Raw genomic sequence first — 13,939 nt, 5'->3', positions numbered from 1 at the left:
CAGCTAGGACTACAGGTGCGCACCACCAAACCCAGCTAATTTTTTCTTTTTTTTTTTTTGAGACAGAGTCTCGCTCTGTCGCCCAGGCTGGAGTGCAGTGGCGTGATCTTGGCCCACTGCAACCTCCACCTCCCGGGTTCAAGCGATTCTCCTGCCTCAGCCTTCTGAATAGCTGGGATTACAAGCAGGCACCACCATACCCGGCTAATTTTTTATTTTCAGTAGAGATGGGGTTCACCACGTTGGTCAGGCTGGTCTCTAATTCCTGACCTTGTGATCTGTCCGCCTCAGCCTCCCAAAGTGCTGGGATTAGAGGCGTGAGCCACCAGGCCCGGATGCCCAGCTAATTTTTGTATTTTTAGTAGAGATGGGGTTTCAGCATGTTTGCCAGGCTGGTCTCAAACTCCTGGCCTCAAATGATCCACCTGCCTCGGCCTCCCAAAGTGCTGGGATTACAGGGGTGAGCCACCGCACCCGGCCCATCATTTTATTGACCAACACCTGAATCTTCTCTCCAGCCTGGCCTCCCCCCACCATGGCCATGAGCACCTGGGACCCCTCCACTTCTGTGTCCACCTCCTCTTTCACTGCGTGAATTTACCACGTCACCTTTCCAGTGCTACCACCTCACTCTCTCCTCTCCATTCTCTACCCATCACCGGCAAAAGAGGTGAGGAAAGAATATCTTTACAGCCTGGGTTGGCACTGGCTTGGCCGGGCTTGTTTCTCCCATCTGGCATCTCGGTCTTTGCATCTAGTGTGCATCTACCTCCATTTTGTCACTCCCACAAGGACGGGGGTCTTTGTTGGTGTGGTTCACAGATGCATCACGGATGCATCCCCACCACCTAGCCCAGCACAGGCACACTGCGTGCTCAGCGTTTACTGAATGAGTAAGTCAGTATTAGGTGAAGTCAGGCCTGGTGCTGCTCTAGGGCTGCCCCTCCTGCCTCTGCCCACAGCAGCCCCTAAGCCACACCCCAGCCCTGAACTGTTCACCTTCACCCCCTCCAACTTCCTCCAGCCTCTGCCCAGGATTTGTTCCCGAGCATCGAGCTGCCGCCCTCACCTTTCAGAACCCAATGTGGGAAGCATCTCCAAGGGCACCACCCCTGCTCCCCTGCTGCTGGCTGCCCTCGCCACTCAACAGCTTCTTGAGTCTGTCTCCCCAGAGCCAGAGCCTCCTGAAGCAGCACTGCGTGGTGACATGGGCGGGACCCCAGGTGTGGGGCTGCTGGCTGAGGGGAGGGGCAGAATGCACTCCCGTCAGAGGCAGGGCTAGTGAAGCAGCTCAGAGCTGGTCTGACAACTCCAGCTGCTCCTTCTTTCCTCAGGGACAGCCATAGACTAGCCATACTCTCCCACAGCCAGGACGGAGCAGACCTTAGAAGATGTTCCTGCTCCCAGGCCCAAGATGCCACCTCCCAGCCCCATCAGGCATCTCCAGAATGGGACAGGGACTGAACCTCATGATTCAGATCCCAATCCCCTGCCCACCTCCCACCACCAGATCCGAGGGAGGGCTGTGACCCTGATGAGAGGTGTATGTGGCTGGTGTCCACTGCCCTTGGGAGCAGGGACTGGAGGAGACACCCTTGCCTGTGGGAACAGCAGGGAAGATCAAATGTTTCTCCCTGGGTTGGCAAGGAGGCTGGCACTGGTCCAGCTGGGAGGACAGGGGCAAGTGGCAGAAACACAATGAGCCCTGTCCCTCATAAAAGGCGGGGCCTGACTCCCTTGCAACCAATATGGAGAAAGCAACATCCTTGGTGTTGGGATGGAATGTGGGTCCCTCCACTCCCAGTGGCTCCTGCCCCAGCAGAACAGCTCCAGAGTGGGCAGCTCTGGGCCCCGAAGTCTTGGTGAATACATCTTACACGAGAAGTCCCCAGCAGAGGGTTTCATAGAGACAGAGCTGAGCTCAAACCCCATGGGAAATTCTGGAATGTCACATACACTCTAGCCCAGGTGCAAAATCCAAGCAGAGAAGCAATCGTTTTATGTTTAATTTACAAAAGAGACCCCAAAATAATAATAATAAACTATCCAGGGCAAGGGAGTAGGGTCAGGTCCTCCCCAGCCCAGCTGTACCCTCCTTCCCCTCTGGCAGGGAGAGAAGGGGCCTCCCAGGGGACTTCCCCTCCCCCTTAGAACAGGGGGGTGCGAGCTGGTATGGATGCCCTCCTGGGCTTCCTGGGGGCTCTGCCCACTCCAGACTCCAGTTTGTCTAGCCCCTGCAGGGTCCTACATGCCTAAGAGAGCCCTTGTGGTAGAGGCCAGCTTGCTGGGCAGCTAGGCAGGAGACCCCTACAAGGTCCAAGTAAAGGCCAGGGCGGCCAGAGCCAGCAGACTGGTGAGGTGGGACCCAGCCCAGGCCTCGCTGGCACCTCCAGCTGCCTGCCTATGGTCCCACTGGCATTGCTCACCACTCCAGCCCAAGTAGCACTGGCAGCGGAAGTGTGTCTGCAGGTGGTCAAGGTCGGCCCAGCTGAGCTCCCCCACAGGTCGCAGCTGGGGTTCACCAGGTGCACGGCCAGGCACTAGGCGGAAGCTGTTGGTGCTGAGATGCAGGAAGGTACTGGCACTGGGGTTGCGGCGCACACAGCGCCCATGGCCATGGCACTGGGCCCGGCTGCAATATTGGGTGGCCCAGGACACATTGACCACGTAGGGGACCAGCAGCCGTGTCAGGTAATCTTTGAGGTACTGGCAGGTCTCCTGGAGGCAGAAGACAAGGACCACAGGTCAGGGTCAGCTGCCTCAGCCCACAGGCCCAGATGGAAACTGTGTCCACACTGTGATGACTATACCTTATTTTAACTGCACACATTTATACATTCAATCTACACCTGAGCCACACAGTCCCTGCTCCTGCCGAGAAGTGGGTGGGGGCAGAGACCGGAACCCAGTTGGGCAGATGGGGAAGGGCGGAACTCAACAGCTGTTCAGGACAGCATTTCCTCTTTCCTGAGAGCAGGGCGGGGGTGACCTCCTCCTCTGTTGCCACCAGGGATGCCTCGGGTGGGAGACAGACAAGGGGACCAGACTAGGACTGCCCACCTGAGGTTGGTAGCCAAAGGCCCTAACTCTCTGCCTGTCCCATAGACTGAGCTCTGGCAGGCTGGGTCTCGCTTACCGTGCTTGTGGTGTACCCCGCATCGCCCCAGAGGATGACACCAGCTGCGCCCAGGGCCGCACTCTCGCCAATGGTAGAGATGAGGTCCATCTATGCAGGAAAAGGGATGGTCACTGAGGAAGACTGAGACCACAGGGTGACAGGAACAGACAGGGAGGGCAGGCCCCAGCCTGTTTCAACCTGCTGAACTCCCAGCTCAACCCCCCTTTCACCTCCAGGCAGAGGCTCATCTGTTTTGCTTCCTTTTTAAACATTTAAGTCCATTTCCACCCCACTTTTGGGCCTCAGTTTCCCAAGCCAAGGGCACACTTGAGCCTAGGTGCAGCTATCAGGATGGATTCTAAAGTTAGAAGGCCTGGGCCCCAGTCCCAGCTCTGCTCTGGATTTGCTGGGAAGCTTTTGGCAAACTTCTCAGCATCGCTGTGCCTCAATTGTTCTCATCTGAAAAATGGGGATAATGATGTCACCCTTTCAGGTTACAGACAGAATGATTTGAGGGGATGTGGAGCAGCCAATAAACTACAGGTATAGTCCTATAGTGGCCCCTGATAACCCAAATGTGCAGTGGATCCTCAGGGAAGGAGGAAAAAGGCAAGGCACTGGAGACACATACCTCACTAAGCCCCGTGAGCCTGCGGCTATAGGTGGGCCGTGTGAAGACATAGACTGGGAGTGCATGGTTGGCATGGTGGGTGCGAGCCACACGAAGGGCCTCCTGAACACGGAAGCTCACAAAGTTGCGGCCGTGGCGGGAGGAAGCGAGTGTCTCGTCCAGGTAGACAGACGGGAAGAGGGCCGTGCTTTCAGCCCACAGCCAGGCCAGCTGGTCATTGCGGGCCACCTCAACATCAGGGCAGCGGCCTGTGTAGCTCTCCCAGTTCTGCACATAATCATGATTGTAGCAGTCAGGAAAGAGGTAGAAGCCCCAGAGGTGCCGGGGCCGCACTGCCTTGACATAACGCAGTGTCTCCAGCATGAACTGCTGTGCTGCGAACTCAAACTCATATTGTGCCTGTTTGACTATGCGGTCTGGAGGCCAGTCAGGGTGACGACTGGCCACCAGCTGGCGTGATGACCGGCGGTACACATCTTTGTCCTGCCAGTTGCGCACCCACACAGGTCGCCAGTCCTCCCAGTCGATGACCGCCAGCCCCACAGACTCCTGTGTCCGAATGTAGTGCTCCACACGTTTCTGCAGCATCTTCCGGTGTGCCCAGAGGCTGACATTCTGTGGCACACCACCATGCACAGACCTTCCCGCGGAATCGAAGCGTGGATACAGGCCTAGACGGTCGCGGTAGAAGATGGTGATATTCTGGTTCACAAAACCCTCATTAGGTGAGGCCTGCACATCAAAGGCATTCAGGTCCAGTGGCACCTTGAGGCGTGGGCCACAGTCCTGTGTGGGCACGTCCCACGCTACCACAAAGGGCCGGCCAGTGAAGATGGGTGGTGCTGTGGGCTTGAGCTCCATGGCCCATGCCACCGCCAGCACCAGGGCCAGTGTAACGGTGGGGCCTGGGCCTGCCCGCATGCTGGGGGCTGCAGGAGGTGTCACCTGCCTGGCACCAGCTCAGGAACTGGAAGAAGGGTGGGGGAGAACAAATCAGTCTAGGGAATACTGGAAGTGCCCACCTCAAGCCCATCTATGCTCCCAAAGCCCATGCTGTGTGGGGGTACTGTGCTCATGGCTGTAATAGGTTTGAGAGACCACAGGCCACTGCAGGGCAGACAAGGCACCCTGGGAACTCACTGCCAGAATCACAGGGCTCTTTTCTGGAGCAGGTAGCCTATGGCTCGGCAGAAATCTCTATTAGGTCTGTAACCCTTCTAAGAACTAGATAATTTGGGCTCACCAGAGTCACATATATGCCTGCATACCATCCAGTACATGGTTTCAGAGAACACTGAACCCCTGATGCCCACCCTGTACACCGTGAAGAACCCTTGATCCAGAGAAACCACAGCATTTGGGTAAAGCAGGGAACAGCTCGTGAAGAGGCTAGGAAGCTGGAAGGAACGCTGCCGCGAGGCTTCTATCCGTGTAACACTCGCCCGGCAGAAGAGTGAGGCTGTCCGGACTTTCTCTCGAGCGCTGACACTCTCCCGGCTTGGAGGAGGACCCGCGGGGACAAAGGGGCAGCGGACCTCCCACGGCGGCGTCGGCCGACCGGCCCTTCCCTCCACCGTCACCGGGAATGCGCGCGCCCGCCTCCCCCGCCCGGCCGCTCAGGGCTAGAGCGCGCTCCGCCGGGTCTTTGTGCGGGACCCCGCCCCCGCCCCGCACGTGGGGCCTGCGCCCGGTCGGGTGGGGGTGGGGTTTCTGGACGCCTCTCCGCGAGCACCCCCGGGGATTCAGACTCCAGCCCAAGGGGAGAGAGCCGCCAGGTTTGCACCGCCCGCCCTCACCTCGCGCGGGGCGCCACCGGGACCCGCGCCAGGGCCACCGCCATCCCGGGCCCAGCCCAGCCCGCTCCGGCCGTTCGCCCAGGCGCGGCCCGGCTCAGCGCCTCTGCTGGCTCCGCCCCCCCAGGCACGCTGGCCCTTTAAGACTCCAGTGCGGAGGTGGGCCCGGGACTGGACTTGCGGACGGGGCGGGAAGGTGTGTTCCACCTTTCTCGGTGCCGGTGCCGCGTTTTGGCTCGAAGAGCCCCAGGTCCTCTGCAGAGGGACGTGGCCGCTCATCTGGGACCCTAATGCCCCTCTGAGCAGGGCTTTCTTTGGGAGTCTCAGCCACGAGCGCCAGTCAGCCTGAAATGTTCCCCCTGCAGCCCGAGGCCGGTGGTTCAGTCCTCCCAGCTCCGCGGCGCCGCCAGCCCTTTAAAGAGACACTGTGAGGGACTAGGCAGGGGGACGGGGAAGGCGGGGGGAATAGGAGGAGGCGTTGCCCCGTTCGGCCATCAGGAGGTGCTGTGGTACTCCGAGGTTGGCAGGGGGCAGCAGCAGATCTGGCTCTGCACCCCCTAACGTAGACGCTAGCCGTGGGGCCCCTTTGTGTGGAAAAAGGGACTTTGACCTGAGGCGACCTCTGGTCTCCTGGACAGTAATGCCCCGCCTCCCACGAATCAGGGGCCCCCTTCTCTGGTCCGCGGTCTAAAGGGAGGCCCCGCCCCCTGCCAGACTGAGGGAAGGGGCCAAGCACCGCTTCTTAGCCGGCCCAAGAAGGGCCGAGGCAGTCGTTATCCTCGCAGCCCGGCTCTGGGTCGCGGCGTGGCCGGCAGGGTTGGGGGCAGGGAAGCTCAGAGGGGTCTAGGAGGTTGGCCGCCCCTCTCCCTGACTCGCATCAGGGCGGGACAGTCATCCCTGAGATCCCGTCCTTTTCTGCCCAGTCTCTGAGGTCCTTTGGGAGCCCGGTTCCCTCTCAACCCCGAGAAGGCCCCCATTCCTTGCAGCAGTTTCTGGCTGGACCTCCGAGAAAGCCAGCAAGAGGGGTCTCCCACGGCCTCCATCCCGTATCCAGCGCCCCCTACGCTCCACAGGCCTCTCCCGGTGGGGGGCAGGCTTAGACCCTGGCGAGTCCCGTGCGAAAGCACCTCGGCTCTTCCTAGGTCCGCTCCCCTGTGCGAGACTCAACTCCGCAAAGGGCCCGCGTCTGCGCCGCCAGCCCCTAACCCTCCCGGGCGCCAGGAGAGGGAGGGAGTGCTACTGCGAGCGCATCTGTGGGGGTGCAGACCAGGCGTCTGCGCTGGGCTCACCTGTGTGGGAGTCCGTCGGCCCAGTAGGTCGGCGGCCTCCCTCCTTCCTGGGGTGAGCCTCTCCAGCTAGGCTACTTGCGCCAGCTGCTGCCCGTTGGGCAGCTCGCCGAGGACTTGATAAACCCCATTCCCTCCCATCCGCTCCCGCCTCCCATCCCAGCCCTTTCTCCTCACTTCCTGCTGCCCCCTGAGAGGAAAGGGCCAGGAACAGGCGCGGGGGAGGAGATCGCCTTGACCCTGTTTCCCTCCAGAATGCCCTGCTGGCTGGCTGCCCTCCCCACCCTTCCCGAATAGGATCTGGCCCCGCCAGCTGCGCCAGGTGACAGGAAGGCTATGGGCTCAGGATCAGGTGCCAATCTCCCCCACACCCACAGCTTCCAACACTAGGGAACCTCTTCACTCCTTCCCTAGGATTGGGGCCCATCCTCAAATCCAGTAGGGTGTGAGAGGATGGGGTCAGGTGGTGGTGCTTTTGGGAGTCAAAATACTTGGGGGTCGTTCAGCTGATGGTCCCCCAGAGCAGGTGCCCAAGAAGGGAACTAGCCTTAGGGGGAGGGTCGTGGGGACTTCCAGTAGCTGAGTCCATTTTTTTCCACTGAGAGCTTCCGCATCCTATGTGACAGGACAATGTGTTAGTGAGTGTGACTGTGTGGGTTGGGGAGGAGGGGACGGACTGGGAGGGTTCTGCAGAGTGCTTTCCTGCTGGAGTTCAATCCTGGATGGATTTCAGAGTCCACTATACAGAGTAGGGGGCTCCTTACAACATGGATGAGGAAAGGGTATACTCCTCTGGGAGGGGTGTTCCTGTGGCTGGCCCTAGGGAGGACTGCAGCAAGGTTCCAGCAGACCTCTCCAGGGGTGCAAATCTACCTACCCTCAAATCACCCAGAGCCAACCCCTCAACAACCCAATGGCCCAATGCCCAGGAGCCTCTCCCCCAACAGAAGGCTGTGTAAGGGGTAGGTGAATACCCAGAAGTCTGGCCCTGAGGACTAACGAGTCCAAGACATGGTAGGGGAAGGTGCAGTGTCCCTGTACCACTGTGCTGGCTTCACAGGGGCCAGAAGCCTTGGAAGCTCCATGGGTGGGGACCCCCGGGGAAACAAAGGCTAGGCCAGACTGTCCCAGGGCAGGGACACTTCCTCAGGCAGCCAGCAGGAAGGAAGTGAGCACAGCCCAGCGGGAGAGAGTGGGGAAGTGTTGCCTGACCCCCATTGTTTCCAGCGTTGGGGTCAGCTGGGCAGGCCCAGCACAGGGAGTTCCCTCAGGCTGGGACAGTGGTAGTAGGAGATAGGATGCTATTTGGCATGGGAGAGCCCTGGGCCTTGAACAGCCAGTAGAGGGGGACCATGGAGGATGACAGGGCCTCATGTTTGGCATCCTATGGGGGGTATGGGGAGGCACCCCACAGAACTGCAAGTCCAGGCTGGATATGGTGATCCTGCCCTAGCCTTGACAAGTTCAAACCTCCGAAAGACTGGCAGACCAGCTCCCTACACTCAGAAGCCTGTCCCTGAACTCTCCCCTCTTTAACTGGAAGTTGGACTGATAGTCAAAGGCTAAGCCTAGCAGAGAATCTGCCTCATAGCAGCCCCTGAGAAGTGCAGGCAGAATGACCACAGTGGGCAGGCTGCAGGTGATGAGAAGATGGGGGCAACAGAGAGCAGGGGCAATACTAGTGGGCCGAGCCTTGCTTGCTGAAACAGAAGCCTGAGCTCATTCTCCCATGGTGTCCACAGGCAGGCCTCAGAGGAGGCACATGAGTTTGGGTTGCTGAGCCTGGCAGTAGGCCAAGGGCGTGGGGACACCTATCTGGCTGCCGTCCATTAAAGCTGGGCCTTTGAGGTCCATGGGGGTCAGGCCATGACCCCACTTAGGGTCAGCTGGCAATGCTACAGCTAAGACAGATATTCCAGAACTATCTTGGGTCACACTCTCTCACCTTAGGTCAGGCAGGTGGGGCCAATCCTTAGTGAAGTATCCCAGGGCCTTCTGATTCCAAGGGTCAACACCACATGGATCACAACAGATAAGTGAGTGCCCTCCCACCCTGCAAGGGGCCTGCAGTGAGGTCTGTGTGAACACACAGCCACCTGCTGGCCACAGCTGGGATGGCCACAGGCTGGGCTCAGGCTTACCCTTGGGCTTTGCTGGTCATAGGGGGCCTGCCAGAGTCCTGTGCCAGGCCTACCTATTGAACCCAGGTGGTAGTCTAGACACTGGGTGTCAGAGCCCCCACAGGATGCCACTCTCACGTGCAGGATCTACAAATCATTTTATTGAAATTGAACAAATAACACAACAGTCTTCCTAAGCTGGGGGCCATCCTCCCCAAGCCATTTCCCACATTCTAGAAGCACAGAGCTTGCGCAGTACTTAAAAAAAAAGTCACCTCTATATAGAAATCAGACTCTGCCACGACATCATCATGGACTATTTACAAACCTTCACATTATAAGTATTCCTTTTATGGTTTTTCCCTCCTTTCTTTCCCTACCCATGGGTTCTAGTACTTTCCCTTGACTGATCCTGAAGGGGTGGGGGTTACTGTAAGGGAGGGGGTGGTAGGCTACTCATAACTACTGGCACCAGCCTTAGGGTGTTGTCCCTTACCACAAGGTGGTGAACAGTCCCCTCCCAATTGGAGGGGTGGAGGATTTGGTGCAAAGCCATGGGGATTAGACAGAATAGGTGGGTTGGAGTAACTCCCCATAGGCACAAGCATCCACAGCCTGCACCCTGACCCCAGCCTGCACCCTCTCAACTCCTCAACTGGGGGTTCAGGGTGGGGGGGGCAACAGTTAGTTGCAGTAGGGGGATCAGCCCAGCCCTGGGTAGAGGGAGAAGCCCCCACCCAGTCCCCACTCCTATCAATAGCCAGCAAACTGTCCATCCATCTGAAGGCGGGAACAAATGGCAGGTAGGTCGGAAGAATCAGGCTGGCACTGCCCCCAGCCTCTGTCCAACACAGGAGGAATCGAGGTAGCAAACGGCTGAAATGCTCTGACTAGGGGTTAAAAGGGAAGTGAAGGAAAGGAAGTTCCTACTTGTATACAGTGCCCACAGCCTAGGGGCTGGAAGAAGGCATACCTTGCTTGTAAAGTGCTGTAGCCTCTAGCAGGGCTAGGCCCCAGGCAAACTTGGAAGAAAGCAGACCAGGCAAGGAACCAGGTAACGGGCATTCCTGACTGGTATATGCCCTGCTGTGCTGCTTGCAGGGGTGGCTTGGGAGAGTGGGGTGCTAACTCTGACATTAGCCTTCACCACCCACCAACCACCTCTTGTCCACACACAAACCAACACCCAACCAATACTGCGGGACTGACCCGCTCACAGCTGAAGGTTATGGGCCAACGGAGTTTATTCAGGGTTGTGGCCCCAGCCTGGGCTCCTCAATGGAAGCCACACCTTGATTGAGCCTGGGAGTTTCTTGCTGGGGCAGGGGGTGCTTCTGTCTGCCACCTCCCAGGGTCACACCTCATAGAGGATCACAGGGAAATCCACGTGGATGCGGGGGGTATCCAGCTTCACGATGCCCTGCCATGGAAACAGAGGCTAGTGAGGGTCAGCTCAGGGCCTCTACTTCAGGAAGCTTCCTTGTTCCTCCCAGATCCCCCCGCAAAAGCCCCCACCATGACAACAGATCCCATCTGGGTCCACCTCCACACGCTTAGTGTAGGCTCTGTGACCACTGCCCAGCCCCTCACCTGAGGAATCAGATTCTTATGCACTCGCCTCAGCTTGGCCCGCTTCTGCCCGTTCTTGGTGACGATTGTCTCCTCATAGAACTCGTGAGCCAGATCCCCATCCTCATCATAGAACATAGAGCTGTGTAGAGGGAGAAGGGAACAGGCTGGGCTGAAGCCCCACACCTGGGCATGGCAAATGTCACAGGTCACAGGGAAGTCTGTGGTCTTCCCAACCCCAAGTGGGAAGAAAAGAGGATAATATGCCTGGAGAATCCTTTTTTTAAAAAAATTTTTCGAGACAGAATCTCACTCTGTTGCCCAGGTTGGAGGTGCAGTGGCGCGATCTCAGCTCGCTGCAACCTCTGCCTCCCGGGTTCAAGCAATTCTCGTGCCTCAGCCTCCCAAGTAGCTGGGACTACAGGCACGCACCACCACACCCTGCTAATTTTTTGTGTTTTAGTAGAGACGGGGTTTTGCCATGTTGCTCTGGCTGGTCTCGAACTCCTGAACTCAGGCAATCCACTCGTCTTCATCTCCCAAAGTGTTAGGATTACAGGCGTAAGCCACTGTGCCTGGCCTGCCTGGAGAATCCTTTGCCTGGGGTTTGGGGTCTACTAGAAGAAAGTGGGAAGTGAGGTGATGGGTGGGCAGTGCTACTATGTCAGACCCCCAAGAAGAGAGCCCACACCAGAGCACACCATCCAGGCAGCCACCAAGGCCAGTTCTCATCATTGATTTGTTCAGCAAGGGCAGCCATTCTAATATCAGGCCTTTGCCTTCACCCAGGACTTCTAGAGTGGGCAGGGTGGTGGCCTGGGCATGTTGGTCTCACTCCAGAAGATGCTGCTGGCCCAGTGTCAAAGACTGAAATAGCAGAAGCCTAAGCTAGGAAGAAGCCCAAAGGGATGAAGGCTGCGTCTCCCCTGACCCCACACCCCAGGTGGCTGGTGAATTGCCACTGTTGGGTCTTCCTGGTGTCTACAGCCAAATCTCTAGCACAGGGAGCGCCCATCTCCAGGAGCCCACTAGAGCTAAGCCAATCTGGTACTCTTGTGCGGGCCTCTGGGAGACTGGGCTGGGGGTTGGGTGGGTAGGTCAGCGCTCTGGATCTGGAGAACATAACTGGGTGAGGGTCTTTTTTCCTCAGCCTCACCCCCAATACTGGGGCCTATCCCTGCTTTCCCAGCCACTACCCTCAGAGGTTCAGCCCTACTACTGTCAGGAAAAGCAGCCTAAACAGAGGATCATTATCCCCTTGGAATAATTGGGGGGGAAAGGGAGGCTAGGAGCCTTCAGTATGCAGGCTAAGCCGGAAGGGATGAAAGGAAGAGATCTTATGGAGGTCTTATGGAGGACCTAGCTTAGCTTTACCGTGCGGAAGGTCTACCCAGTGACAAGCCTCAGGCCCGCTCTTCCCAAGGGAGACTTTCAGAGTGGCCAGGCCGCCAGGAGACCACTGCCCGGCTTTCTCTACCCCTAGCTCCAATGAGGCTCAAAATATGGGGGTCGTCCTGGCTTGGCTGTAGTGGGGTACAGCGGTGGAAGTTCCCCCGTGGCGCGGGACGCCTGGCCGCCCGCCTGTTCCCCCCGTCAGGGTGGAACCCATGCCCTTACCCGCGGCGCGTGAATACGAAGGGGGGCACAGCTCGGCCCCGAGGCCGCACCAAAGCTTGCTCAGCTCCTGCTGCCTCTGAGCCGCCGCCTCCGGCCGCCGAGGCGAAGGGCCACAGGCCCCGAGCTTTGGACCCGCTGGCGCCCATGTTACGGCCGCCGGCGCATGGCGGTCCCCGTGGCCGCTCTGCTCACAGCGCAGTCTGCACCACCAAAACCTGCCCCAGCCGCTGCTCGCAGGTGCCGCCGCCGCCGCCTTCCGCAGGCTCGGCTGTCTCCACGGAAACCTCACTTCCGCTTCCGCACGCTGCAACCTCTGATTGGCTGTTGCTCAACTCGTGGGGCGGGACCAATGGGCGCCCTTAGATGCTGGGCATCCCAGCATCCGTTGCGAGATCCCAGGTCCCAGCAAGCGCGGTCTGACCAGCTGGGACAGCTCCCACCGAGGAAAGTGGTAGCCGTGAGTCCTCCCGGTCTTTTGGGTGCATTTGGTGGCTCTGACGTCCCCCAACACCTGAGTTCCGGCCTAGCAGGCCTTCGCAAGCACCAATCCTCAAACCTGCACTTCAGGGCCTAAGGCCAGACCGCTGGCCGCCCATCTGGCTTCTATTTTCACAGCTGTATTTTTGCGATTGCCACGCTTATGTGAACTAACCAAGATGAAGGAAAATTAAGGAACTGGCCAGATTCACATAGTTACATTCAGTTCTGAAGAACTTCGAATTCAGTGTTCAAACCCAGCAGAGTCCATGCTTAATGAAAGCAAGAATTGTTAACAGCTATACCCTCGGTATCACGAGCAGTGTCTGGTCCACGGTGGCAGCTCTGTATTTGGGAAGGGGTTATGCCACACCTTCTCCCAGAGCGTGGTGTGTGTGTGTTGAAGGGATGGTTTCTCGTGTTTTTTTTTTTTTTTTGAGATGGAGTTTCACTCGTCGCCCAGGATAATGTGCAGTGGCACGATCTCGGCTCACTGCAGCCTCTGCCTCCAGGGTTCAAGAGATTCTCCTGCCTCAGCCTCCCGAGTACCTGGGATTACAGGCATCCGCCACCATGCCCGGCTAATTTTTTTGTATTTCCAGTAGAGATGGGGTTTCACCATGTTGGTCAGGTGGTCTTGAACCCCCGACGTCAGGTGATCCACCCGCCTTGGCCTCCCAAAGTGCTGGGATTACAGGCCTGAGCCACTGCGCCCGGCTTTTTTTTGAGATGGAGTCTTGCTCTATCGGAGTGCAGTGGTGTGATCTCCACTCACTGCAACCTCCGCCTGCCGGGTTCAAGCGATTCTCCTGCCTCAGCCTTCTGAGTAGCTGGGACTACAAGCGCCCGCCACCACGCCCAGCTAAATTTTTTTTTGTATTTTTGGTAGAGATGGGGTTTTGCCATGCTGGCCAGGCTGGCCTCGAACTCCCGGCCTCAAGTGATCTGCCCACCTAGCCCAACCAAAGTGTTGGGATTACAGGTGTGAGCCACCATGCCCGGCCAGTTTCCCTAAGTTCTAACTGCAGTCCATTTTTGTCTCCACCACAACCTGAGCCCCAGGGAGCTGAGTGATGACCGAGTATATATGCATGCTACATCTTCTTCACAAATTGGTCCATGGTGACTTTGCAAGACACCTGTGAACCTGTCCATCACCCTTGGCAACTTCTGGCACCATGAAGGGCAACTGCAGCTCTGCGCCTATAATAAAGAGTCAAGAGTCCAGGCTGGGCGGGGTGGCTCACACCTGTAATCCCAACACTTTGGGAGGCCAAGTTGGGAGGATCCTGGGCAACACAGGGAGACTCACGTCTCTACAAAAACTT

General features: G+C 58.0%; 2 protein-coding genes across 5 annotated transcripts; both read right to left on the bottom strand.

Moving 5' to 3' along the window:
• Positions 1-1,976: 1,976 nt before the first annotated feature.
• Positions 1,977-6,928, bottom strand: HYAL2 (hyaluronidase 2). Of its 3 annotated transcripts, none has more exons than XM_002813717.4 (4): positions 6,832-6,928; positions 3,750-4,716; positions 3,137-3,226; positions 1,977-2,718 (listed from the first exon to the last, which is right to left on the bottom strand). In XM_002813717.4, the coding sequence occupies exons 2-4, from the start codon at positions 4,668-4,670 to the stop codon at positions 2,308-2,310; spliced, it is 1,422 nt and encodes a 473-aa protein (XP_002813763.3). In that variant the 5' UTR covers positions 4,671-4,716; positions 6,832-6,928; the 3' UTR covers positions 1,977-2,307. The 3 variants fall into 3 exon arrangements, with proteins under 3 accessions (XP_002813763.3, XP_024100576.3, XP_009237256.3); XM_024244808.3 differs by lacking the exon at positions 6,832-6,928 and adding an exon at positions 5,546-5,955; XM_009238981.4 differs by lacking the exon at positions 6,832-6,928 and adding an exon at positions 5,063-5,401.
• Positions 6,929-9,087: 2,159 nt separating this feature from the next.
• Positions 9,088-12,938, bottom strand: TUSC2 (tumor suppressor 2, mitochondrial calcium regulator). 2 transcript variants are annotated; one of them, XM_002813718.6, is made up of 3 exons: positions 12,135-12,938; positions 10,539-10,659; positions 9,088-10,368 (listed from the first exon to the last, which is right to left on the bottom strand). In XM_002813718.6, exons 1-3 carry the CDS (start codon positions 12,278-12,280, stop codon positions 10,303-10,305), a joined length of 333 nt encoding a protein of 110 aa, XP_002813764.1. In that variant the 5' UTR covers positions 12,281-12,938; the 3' UTR covers positions 9,088-10,302. The 2 variants fall into 2 exon arrangements, with proteins under 2 accessions (XP_002813764.1, XP_063578163.1); XM_063722093.1 differs by having other exon boundaries at positions 9,088-10,659; positions 12,135-12,426.
• Positions 12,939-13,939: the final 1,001 nt, after the last annotated feature.

This window comes from Pongo abelii, chromosome 2 (genome assembly GCF_028885655.2).
Source record: "Pongo abelii isolate AG06213 chromosome 2, NHGRI_mPonAbe1-v2.0_pri, whole genome shotgun sequence".
In the NCBI taxonomy this organism is placed as follows: Eukaryota; Metazoa; Chordata; class Mammalia; order Primates; family Hominidae; genus Pongo; species Pongo abelii.
This window is presented reverse-complemented; position numbering and strand designations above follow the sequence as displayed.

Coding starts and splice junctions, on each gene's coding strand:
- HYAL2 (XM_002813717.4), bottom strand. CDS start 4,670: ATGCGGGCAGGCCCAGGCCCCACCGTTACACTGGCCCTGGTGCTGGCG. Junction 3,227..3,749: donor GGCTCACGGGGCTTAGTGAG/GTATGTGTCTCC, acceptor TTTCCTGCATAG/ATGGACCTCATCTCTACCAT. Junction 2,719..3,136: donor CGGGGTACACCACAAGCACG/GTAAGCGAGACC, acceptor TTCTGCCTCCAG/GAGACCTGCCAGTACCTCAA.
- TUSC2 (XM_063722093.1), bottom strand. CDS start 12,280: ATGGGCGCCAGCGGGTCCAAAGCTCGGGGCCTGTGGCCCTTCGCCTCG. Junction 10,660..12,134: donor TTCGTATTCACGCGCCGCGG/GTAAGGGCATGG, acceptor CCCTCTACACAG/CTCTATGTTCTATGATGAGG.